At 26.8% G+C, this 11,068-nt stretch overlaps 5 protein-coding genes across 6 annotated transcripts in view; 4 read left to right on the forward strand and 1 right to left on the reverse strand.

Moving 5' to 3' along the window:
• The first annotated feature begins 631 nt into the window (after nt 1-631).
• Nucleotides 632-2,433, forward strand: LOC122855985 (programmed cell death protein 2-like). Its single transcript, XM_044157713.1, has 3 exons — nt 632-1,038; nt 1,123-2,090; nt 2,153-2,433. Exons 1-3 carry the CDS (start codon nt 928-930, stop codon nt 2,409-2,411), a joined length of 1,338 nt encoding a protein of 445 aa, XP_044013648.1. The 5' UTR covers nt 632-927; the 3' UTR covers nt 2,412-2,433.
• A 312-nt stretch (nt 2,434-2,745) lies between these two features.
• On the reverse strand, nt 2,746-4,870 carry LOC122855986 (complex I assembly factor ACAD9, mitochondrial-like). Its single transcript, XM_044157714.1, has one exon. It carries the CDS (start codon nt 4,743-4,745, stop codon nt 2,826-2,828), a length of 1,920 nt encoding a protein of 639 aa, XP_044013649.1. The 5' UTR covers nt 4,746-4,870; the 3' UTR covers nt 2,746-2,825.
• A 95-nt stretch (nt 4,871-4,965) lies between these two features.
• Nucleotides 4,966-6,428, forward strand: LOC122855987 (receptor-binding cancer antigen expressed on SiSo cells-like). Its single transcript, XM_044157715.1, has 4 exons — nt 4,966-5,401; nt 5,474-5,629; nt 5,707-5,823; nt 5,905-6,428. Exons 1-4 carry the CDS (start codon nt 5,234-5,236, stop codon nt 6,097-6,099), a joined length of 636 nt encoding a protein of 211 aa, XP_044013650.1. The 5' UTR covers nt 4,966-5,233; the 3' UTR covers nt 6,100-6,428.
• Nucleotides 6,429-6,585: 157 nt separating this feature from the next.
• On the forward strand, nt 6,586-9,105 carry LOC122855990 (histone acetyltransferase KAT8). Its single transcript, XM_044157718.1, has 5 exons — nt 6,586-6,805; nt 7,041-7,300; nt 7,375-7,593; nt 7,665-8,140; nt 8,203-9,105. Exons 1-5 carry the CDS (start codon nt 6,613-6,615, stop codon nt 8,420-8,422), a joined length of 1,368 nt encoding a protein of 455 aa, XP_044013653.1. The 5' UTR covers nt 6,586-6,612; the 3' UTR covers nt 8,423-9,105.
• Nucleotides 9,106-11,068, forward strand: part of LOC122855989 (serine/threonine-protein kinase Warts-like) — a 6,980-nt gene continuing 5,017 nt past the window's right edge. For both annotated transcript variants that reach the window (XM_044157716.1, XM_044157717.1), the window contains exons 1-2: nt 9,106-10,033; nt 10,643-11,068. The exon at nt 10,643-11,068 is cut by the window's right edge. In XM_044157716.1, coding sequence (XP_044013651.1) covers nt 10,702-11,068 — 367 coding nt within the window. In that variant the 5' untranslated portion in view covers nt 9,106-10,033; nt 10,643-10,701. The remainder of the gene's footprint in view (nt 10,034-10,642) is intronic.

Below are 11,068 nucleotides of genomic sequence, written 5' to 3' on the forward strand. Positions count from 1 at the left end.
ACATCTGATGAACCAAGGCCACTAAATCGTCAACATATATATTTTGCACTTAAATTTTTAGCAACAGGATTAGCTGCTGGATTTTTTATTTTTATTATTGAACTATATTGGCATGACAGAACAAGATCAATCATTTCACAAATGTCAATTCGTCATTTTATTAAAAACATCAAGAAAAAGCTGAGAATATAAAATTGAGACTCACTTTAATTAATATTTTAAATTATTGTATATGAGTGAATTGATCATTAATATATATAGTAGATTACTATGATTTTGACTTTTGGTGTGTATTTAAAAATTGTATATTCAATGTAATAATTAATTCACAATTAATTAAAAGCACAAATGAAATATGATAAAATAAAAATTGTTTTTCTTGATAGAATTAAATATTAATGAAAAGTATTTCTATATAATGTTAATTTTTTTTTCTCTTGACAAACAAAAAAAAAAAATAGATGTGTATCACTTTCAAATACTTCAATTTTTCTCTCTCTCACTCTCTTGTTGATCACATGACCATATCTTTAGCACCATCTGTTAAAAAAATAGTACAACCAGTCTACAAATTAAATATGGCGGTCTCCACAAAAAAAAAAGATAAATATACACACACATGTACATATGTGTACATATGTAAGCACATGTAAGCTCTATTTTTTTATTATTGAACCCAGGTAACAACTATCAGGTTTGAAGTTTGAACAGGTTCAATTTATTTACTGATGAAAAAAAAATAAAGTTTTACAAATTGTATAAAATTATAAGAACAATCAGTTGATATTACATTATTGGAGTTGAATAATTATTAAATTGAATCATTTAAATAAACGTGATCAATAAAAGCACACACATTCAAGTCATCTGACGTATTTGATTAATTATTTATGTATCCAGCTGATAATTACAACAATAAAATTATAAATGGCTTGTAAATCTAAATCCAAAGTTTATCTTGGCTATGAAGATGGTTTTGTTACTGACAAATATCGTTCATCAGTTACATTTAAAACAAATAAAATTGGTGGAAAACCAGTAAGTTAAAATAACAACATAAATATTTTTATTATTATAACTAAATGAAATTAAATAAATAAATAAATAATTTATTAATTACAGAATTTATCCAGTAAAAATGTTTCTCTTCCATCACCAATCTGTAAACTCTGTGGTTTACATCAATTACTAGCTGTCCAAATATATGCTCCACTTGATAATTCAATGTATCACAGAAATCTTTATGTATTTGCTTGTATCAATCCAAGTTGTTGGAATCAACATGAGAGTTGGACCTGTTTAAGAGTACAATCATTGGAAGATAAATTAATTAATAAAACTGGCACAATATCACCAAGTTTTACAACATCATTATCATCAGCAACAACATGGCTATCATCAGCTGATGATTGGGATATTGATGAAAATACATCAGATGACAATACCAGCAACAACATCAACACCAACAACAACACCAATAATAATAATAATAATAATATCAATAATGAAACAATAAATTTAGATACAAAATCATGTGATAATAATAATATTGCTGAGGATGAATTAACTGATGATTTAACAAACATGTGTTTCAATGATGATTCAAATACAAATAGTGTAACAAGTATAGAATCACCAGTTTGTGATGGACCTGTTAAATGTATTAAGTCACTTGAAGCATCAGCTGAAATTGAATATGAAGAGAGTGAAACTGTTTTTATTGATACACCAACACAACCACAATGTAATTTAATTGATCTTATGCAACAAGTTAGTACAAATGTATTTAAACATCATGGGAGTAAATCACACACTGATCTTACATTCAATGAAATATTTATGATTGTTGATGAAGAACAAGTAGAAGAAGAAGAAGAATTGTCAAATAATATATCACAACATGTTCATGATTTAATTCGTAAATATCAACATGTTGATCAAGAGCTAAATATGAAATCATCTTCACAATCTTCCATGGGATTTGAAATTAAACATTCAGAAAAATATGAAAAAAGTATACCAAAGCATGGTGATGAAATGTTTCATAATTTTGTTGAACGTATTAAAATGAATCCTGGACAATTACTGAGGTAAATTATTTATTTTAATTTTTTTTTTATCAATTTAATTTAATTTAATTATTCTTGTTTAGATACTGTCGAGATGATTCAGCTCCTCTACTGTTGAGTCAACTTCCCATGCCAATTGGATCATGTAAATATTGTGGTCATGATAGAATATTTGAACTTCAAATACTTCCAACAATTATTCCAAAATTAAAATTAAAAAATCATAATGATTTTCAATTAGAATTTGGCACTGTTCTTATATTGACATGTTCAAAAAGTTGTTGGTCACTTGGTGATAAATACAAAGAAGAATTAGTATTTCTTCAAGCTGAAAAATTATAAAAAATATATCATCAATGTTGTCCAACAAGTAGAAGTAAATAAATTTTAACTGATTAATTAATTGTTGCTGTTGTTGTTGTAGATATCCGTCCGCTCAATAATTCATTTATTTATCTATTTACTATTAAAATGTAATGAAGGTTGTGAGATATTCTAGAGTTTGAAAATCAAAGTCAATAATGAAAAAAAAAAAAAAACAGATAATTAAAATTCAATGTCTTGATAAATAATATTAACATGTATAATTGTTTTTGATAAATTCTTCCAATTTAGTGTAAAAAAAATAAATTAATTAAATAAACAAATAAATGTTTTTATTATTTTTTTATTTTTTTTTATTGAATGCAGTAAAGTCTGTACATTTTTAAATATTTTTATATATATTGTTGTTCATGATGTTGATGATTGATTGATTTAAAAATTTCTTGCTAATGGATGAGCTGGATAAAAATCATTAGTTTCAAAGCATCCATCAGATACATCTTTCATTAATGAATCACCATTAATCCATTCACCATTATCAAGTTGTCTCATCAATTCCGAATATTTTTCATGAATAATAAATGCAAATATTTGTGATATTCTAACTTCCATTTCTGATTCTCTCATACCTAGACAATATGATCTTGATGAACGTGCAACAACAGAAGCCATAACATACAAATATGTTGCTGTATCAGTCATTCTTCTTAGTGTAACTGGTCTTTCAAGTAGTTGCATACCATCACGCCATGCTAAATTAGTAACACATTGTTTAAAATTAAATATTCCTTCTTCAAGTAAATTTGCATATAGCTCAAGTGATGGATGTAAATTATCAGCTATATGTAATTTTTCTTTTTTCTCAAATGACAACCATAGCTTGAATGCTTTTGATGGAAAATTCCAGAGATTACGTTTTACTTTAATTTCTTCACCAATTGCTTTGCCAGTATGTTGAAGACCCAATAATGATATTAAAGTTTTTGTACTTGTTATTGGTCCATTGAATGTTGTCAAGCATATTGCATCACGAAAATATTGTTGAAATTCATTGGTTTTTGTATGACCCTCAATACCAAGTACTTGCATACTATTTAATATTGATTGTATACATTGATCAGCACAGTATGTCTCAGTGATACATCTTTCTAAAATACAATCTTGATCAGCATATGTATCCATCAATCCACATGTTAAATACGTAACACTTTCCATTCCATATATTGAACATACCATTCTACTGACAGCATCTTGTATAGTATCATTTTGAAATTTTAGGGTATTAAAATCTTTGCTATTTTTTAAATTTTTAATCATTGCTTTGAGAAATGATTTTGATAGACCAATTGTTTGTGCACCAATATAATGTTTACCTTCACTAAATATTTCAGCAAATGCTTTAGCAGCTGTACCAATTTCACCAATCATATTATCTTTTGGTACAACTGTATCATTAAAATGAATATTACATAAATCAAGACCACGAAGACCAACAGTATCAACTGGTTCATCAATACTAATATTACCAAATTCTTTTTCAACAATAAATGCTGTTGTTGTTTCTTCTGGTCTAAATGATGAATCACTATTATTTTCTGAACACTCAACAAGAACAATAAATAAATTTGATTTTTTAGCATCTGCTACAAGACATTTTGTACCTTTTAAATGCCAAAAATTTTCACAATTTGACATTATGGCTTTTGCTACAATTGGTGCATCATCACTACCTTTTTCATCTTCATTTATACAAAGTGTTGGAAATAATTCACCATTTGCTATTTTTGGTAAATAACGTGCTTGTAATTCTTCAGATGCAAATTTAATAATATAATCAATTGCCATTATGCGTTTAACAAGATATGCACCTAATACTGGTACCTTGGAAAATGTTTCAACAAGTTTTGTATACTCACTGTTATTTAAATCAAGACCATTATATTCTACTGGTATTGCAGCACGTAATACATCTAATTGTTTCATATTTTCAATAATATCAGCTGGTATTTCAGCAGCTTCATCAATTTTTTTCATATCAATTGTATCAACATAATCTTCAATGGGTTTTAACCATTCAAAAAATTCACGATGTCTGTCATTTGTTTGTGGTTCAGGAAATGCACATATTTCAGTATCATATCTACCCATAAATAAATTTTTAGCAAATGGTTCACGTTGATGTTGTTTCGGTTTATGTGATGGTAACCTAACTTCTTTTGGAATAATACTTTCAATATCTAATTCTGTTGATGCTGATGGATTTGCTTTTGATGCATAACAACGTCCATCATATAATTTTGATATTACTAATCTTGGTAATCGTCCTTTCAACAACAATTGTCGTGTCAACATTGTCAAATTGTTTTATTTTGTCTGTGTATTTATTTATAATTTATCATCCACCTTTAACAATTTCAACAATGATCACAAAAACATATGATTATTTAAAGTCTCTCTATCTCTTTTTTTATTGAACATATCAACATGAGCGCCACTACAATGGAACTCTTAGATGAGAGAGAGCAAGAGAGAGACTTGATCTTTTTTTTTTTTTTTTCTCTTTCTGTATTACCACAACAACAAACCATTGATTCAGTCAACTTCCAAATATTATTAAGACACAATCATCTAAAACATGTCTCTATTCCAAAATAATTAAACATGTTAATTATTTAATTAATTAGTTAAATTGGATATGTGTGAATGTAAATGTGTTGAGTGATTTATTGTTATATAAAAAAATTTGCCGGCATCTTCATCTAGCCACGTAGAAAAAAAAATAAATTGTCTTGTCATAATCTATCTTTGGTTATTGCTCCAAAATATATTAATTTATAATAATGGCACTGGAATTTTTGATTAATAGATTAAAAGCACTTGTTGTTATTATAATGGGTGTTTTTAGACGTGCTTTATGTTGTCTAAGAAGAAGACGAAGATCATCATGTGATTCAGTTCCACTTTCAGCTGTTGGAGTTGTACCCAACACTGTCAACAACAATAAAATTGTAAGTTTTTATTCTAAAAAATTGTTTATGTAAAAAAAAAGCAGACAGACAATTGATTATTATATATTTTAGGAACAAGAAAATTGGGATCAATGGGATGACAATTCAATTGTCGTTGTTCCTAATAATAAACCTGTTAATATTGTTCAGAGTAAAATTGAACAATACAGACAACAAATTGCCAGATCACCAAATGATGCTGATGAACCACAAGTTAATTATTTTCAGGTAATAAATTATTATTATTGTTATTGTCTAATTAATCTTATGGAAAATTATATTTATATTTATTTATTTACACGCAGGACATGACACCTAGAATTACTAAACAAAAAAAAATTCTTTTGACATCATCAACATCGTCAGATGAATCATCAATGAATTTATCCAAATTTGCTGTTGCTGCTGAAAGACTTCCAACAGTTTGTATCAATTGACAATTTTAGTATTTTTCATAATTGTTGCTATCTAATAAATAAATAATAATATGATTAATTTAACAGAAAGATCTTGAAGTTTGGGATGACAATGCTGTTGGCTGGGAAGAAGAAACATCTGAAGAATTTTGTGATCCAACTCATGAATTGAGAGAACAACGAAGACGTGAACGTGAACGTAGATTATATGAACAACATCAAAAAAGAATGGAATATAATAATTTTAGACCACAACCATTGGGAGAAAAAATAACATCTTGATCCGAGGCATCAACTGTCCAGCCAAAATATCAAAAACAACATCATCATAAATACAAAACAAATTATTATTTATCGTGAAATTATTTAATTGCTGGATAGTATTATTTTTTTTTTTTTTTTATTATTATTACTATATTGTTAATTTATAAATTTATCATCTTTTTTTCAATTTTAATTATTAAAAAAAAAAATATGTAAATTGATTGAAAAATGTAAGTCTCTTTTCATAAACATTTTTACAAAATAAAAAAAAAATATTTCCCGAAAAGTATTTATATAATAATAATAATAATAATAAATAATTATTAAATTAAATATATCTAAAGAAATTCATAATTATTGTTATTCAATTATTATTTAATTTGCAGGTGTTGTCATTTTGCCTTTTGCTTTTTTTGTTTTGATGAAAATTCAAATTTTTTGCAGGTGTCATGGCGGAATTGTTTGTGTGTGTGCGCTAAATATATGTGCAATAATAATAATAATAGCAATAATGATAATGATAGATATAAAATGGCGGATACCGAGTCGAGGAATAAAGACAGTTCAGTTTTGTGTCAAAAAGATACAATGGTTAAACAAGAAAAACGTGAAAATATAATAACAAATGGAGGCAAAGGCTCAGGAGATGATGCAGATAGCCTTGAAGAAATGCCCCTGGAAATTGGTGAACATTATTTGGTCAGACGATCTGATGATTCTTGGCGTAAGTCGAATTTACATTATTCATCGTCGCCAACGACTGAACAACTCGTGTGATTATTCCACAATTTACATTTTACACACGAGTGTGTCTGTCATCAATCATCATTACACACATGCTCAAATTTATAAATATAAACAAACATAAACATAAACATTTGGCAATCTTTGTTTATTTATTTGTTTATTGCATATAAATAATTTTAATTGAGTAATTAATTAATTTAAATTAATTACAGATCCAGCAGAAATAATTCAAACACGTTTTAATGAGGTTGAAGGTCATTATGAGTACTATGTTCATTATGAAGGATACAACAGAAGACTTGATGAATGGGTACCAAGAGATAGAATTATGTCAAGTAGATTTGACATGAGTGATCGTACCTGGAAAACTAGTGAATTAAATCCAGCAAGTGATTTATTAGCTGATTCATCAGACAGAAAAATAACAAGAAATCAAAAACGAAGACACGATGAAATTAATCATATTCAAAAGGTTATTTTAATATTAAATTTTACTATGTATTGATAATTGACAATTATAAAATGTTAATTAAATTATTATTTTAGACATATGCAGAAATGGATCCAACAACAGCAGCACTTGAAAAAGAACATGAAACAATAACAAAAGTAAAATATATTGATAAAATACAAATTGGAAAATATGAAATAGACACATGGTATTTTAGTCCATATCCAGAAGAATATGGTAAACAATCAAAGCTATGGATTTGTGAATATTGTTTAAAATATATGCGTTTAGAAAAAACTTATCGTTATCACATGGTAATTATATAAAAAATATAATTCAATAAATTATAAATAAAAATAAATAATTATTAATAAATAATTTACAGAGTGAATGTACACATAGACAACCAGTTGGTAAAGAAATATATAGAAAAGGAACACTTAGTATATGGGAAGTTGATGGAAGAGAACATAAAATATATTGTCAAAATTTATGTTTACTTGCAAAGTTATTTTTAGATCATAAAACATTGTATTTTGATGTTGAACCATTTTTATTTTATATATTATGTGAAGTTGATAAACATGGAGCACATCTTGTTGGTTATTTTTCAAAAGAAAAAGAATCACCAGATGGTAATAATGTTGCTTGTATATTGACACTACCACCATTTCAAAGACAAGGATATGGCAAGTTGTTAATTGCATTTAGTTATGAATTAAGTAAAATTGAACAAACAGTAGGAAGTCCAGAAAAACCATTGAGTGATCTTGGAAAATTATCATATCGTAGCTATTGGAGTTGGGTATTGTTGGAAATTCTTCGTAATTCAATGGGTACAACAAGCATCAAAGATTTAAGGTAATATTTTTAAATCATTTAAATAAAATGTTTTAAAAATAATGTCAATTATTTTTTTTCAGTCAAATGTCTAGTATTTCACAGACAGATATTATATCAACATTACAAAGTATGAATATGATAAAATATTGGAAAGGTCAACATGTCATTTGTGTTACACCAAAAGCCGTTGAAGAACATATTAAAAGTAATCAATTTAAAAGACCAAGATTATGTGTTGATAAAGATGCATTGAGATGGGGTGCACCACCACGTAAAAATATTAAACCTGGTAAAAAATAACAAACAACAAGGACCCAACAAAAAATTGGGTCAATCAGTTGATATTGATTATTATTCGATGAAATCATCATCAAGTGTTACTTACAAAATAAATATGAAATTTTAAAATAATAATAATAATAATAATTAACAAAAAGAAAAAACAAAAGCCATTGTTGTTATTATTATTATTATTATTCAAGTTGGTTTGTTTGATTTACGGGAGTGTGTATTCTTTTTCTAATTAATTTAACTAGATTAAACAGTATTTTATATATAATTTTAATTTAAAATAATTCAAGTGGAGTGTATGAAGCTAATGATAAATTTTTATGTTACATGTTTATATCTAGTTGTCTCAGGTAAATAAAACATTATCCAAAAATATATCATATTATTATTTAATTTATTTTTCGAAATACTATTTTTTATTATGAATATTATAACATATAAATAAAGTGGAATGTTTGATACATTCAAACAAATAAAACGTATATGAGTAATAAAGAGAAAGAGAGAGAGAGGGAGAGGTGTGTTTCCATGTGTTGAAGTTTTTCATTGTAAATAAGAGAAAATTGAATTCTTTCGATGCAAAGCAATGCAAAGATCAGCAAAAAAAATAAAAATAATAATCAAAATAAAAAAATATAATGTATATCTATAATATAAAAAAATTAATAAATGAATAAATAACAAGTAAAAAATAAAATATACCATTTGATTTTTCTTGTTGTCGTATGATGTGGTATTGTGGTAGTGTGGTGGATATTGTGGGTTGTTGTGGATATTGTGGTGGTTGTCGGATGAGAGAAGAGTGAGTAAGTAAGTATCATGCCCACCGTAAATTACGAAAAAGAGTGTCAAGTCGGTATAGGAATGTGGCACTTCAAAATGGCTGCCAGTAACTTTAGTAATTTACGGCCGTAATTTCTTTGTTGTTTATATAGTATAATTAATATATATTATTTATAAATATTGAAATTTTAAAAATTATAATATTTTATAAATATTATTAAAAATTTAGAATATACCTATACTAGTGAATTTATATTTATGTAAATAAAAAAAAAATGATATGTTCAATTGTGAAAAGATAATATGGTTGTTGGTTGGAATCAACATTTATTTATCACACACATACATACATATACCATCATCATCATCATCATCATCTTCATCATCATCATCATGTTAATTGTGCATCACAAAAATTTAAGTTTGCTTTAAAGAAAAATACCCCTTACACTTTACCCCTCATCTCTATCATCATCATAAACATCATCAACATCATCATCAACATCTTCATCATCATTATCATCAACATTAAAATTAACATTAACACAGAATTGTTGATATTAAAACAAATGTTTTTATTAAATTTGAGTATTTATATTGTTTATTAAATTTAATTTGACAATATTGTGTGTGACAAGTGTTGACAGTGATACGACACAATTCTGTCATTTAATAAAACACGTGAATAGGTTAAGTTCTGTTTTCTCTCCAAGTGAAAATAATATATACCTATATGCACATATATACATAACATACATATGTATATACATTCACCAGCCTCTGACTTTGGCTCTATTGGATTTTCTGGGGCAGCAACTGGTGATATTACCTCTATTTGTATGTATTATTCATTTATTTATTCAATTTTAACAATAAAATTTATATACCTATTGATATTGAATTATTAATTTGTTATTTATTTATTTATATTTTAATAATAACAACAACAACAACAACAACAACAATATTTGTTTATTTTGTCAAATTGCAATATATGTAGGTACTGTAATAATATTTTTAGTTGGTTTTTAATGAAAAATGTATTTGTCTCGTTCTTTCTCACTTTATTTAATGACGACAAGATGTGAGTGACACACACTGGAATTTGTCAATTGATCAATTTATGTTTACAGAGCCCACAACAAGACCTGTTGAATCAAATGTCTTCCTGAGACATAAATTAACTCTTCAAATAAAGCTGTTTTTTTTTTTTTTTTTAATTTTCCTTTTATTTTATTTTTTGTGTGCAATTGAAACAAAAGAAAATATTTTTTATAGGTATATATATAAATGAATATTGTCTCAATTAAAGAAAGTCAATTTGTGCTGAATGTTCAATTACCAACTTGACATAAGTCAATATTGTTGTTGTTGTTGTTGTTGTTGTTGTTGTTTGTTATTATTTAAATCCTCCAAGATATATATATAATAATAAAAATATTACAGGTAGATTAATGCTGCTGGTGGATTGGAGCTAGGTCCCAGAGGGCCTAGCATGGGCAACTATGAATCCACCCACTACAATAAAGGCAAACAGTCGCACTTATCGTCAAAAAGCATTAGCTCAAATACGTAATTCACTTCTTCCATTTGCAAATATCGGAGGTGCTGGTGAAGTTGGATCAAGTGCAGCAAGTACAATATCAACATTATCAACAACAAGTGGTGTTAGTTCAGCATCTGGATTAAGTAGTTTATCTTGTACATCTGCATCATTAATTGATAAACCAGAACAACGTCAAGTACTTTGTCAATTAATTGGAATGGGCTATGCAGAGGATATAAGCCTGAGGGCACTTAAAATAACAAATTGGCGTATTGATTCAGCTGTTGATTATATTAAACAAATACAATGTGAAACAACAACATTAC

The sequence above is a fragment of the Aphidius gifuensis genome, linkage group LG4 (assembly GCF_014905175.1).
Source record: "Aphidius gifuensis isolate YNYX2018 linkage group LG4, ASM1490517v1, whole genome shotgun sequence".
Taxonomy (NCBI): Eukaryota; Metazoa; Arthropoda; class Insecta; order Hymenoptera; family Braconidae; genus Aphidius; species Aphidius gifuensis.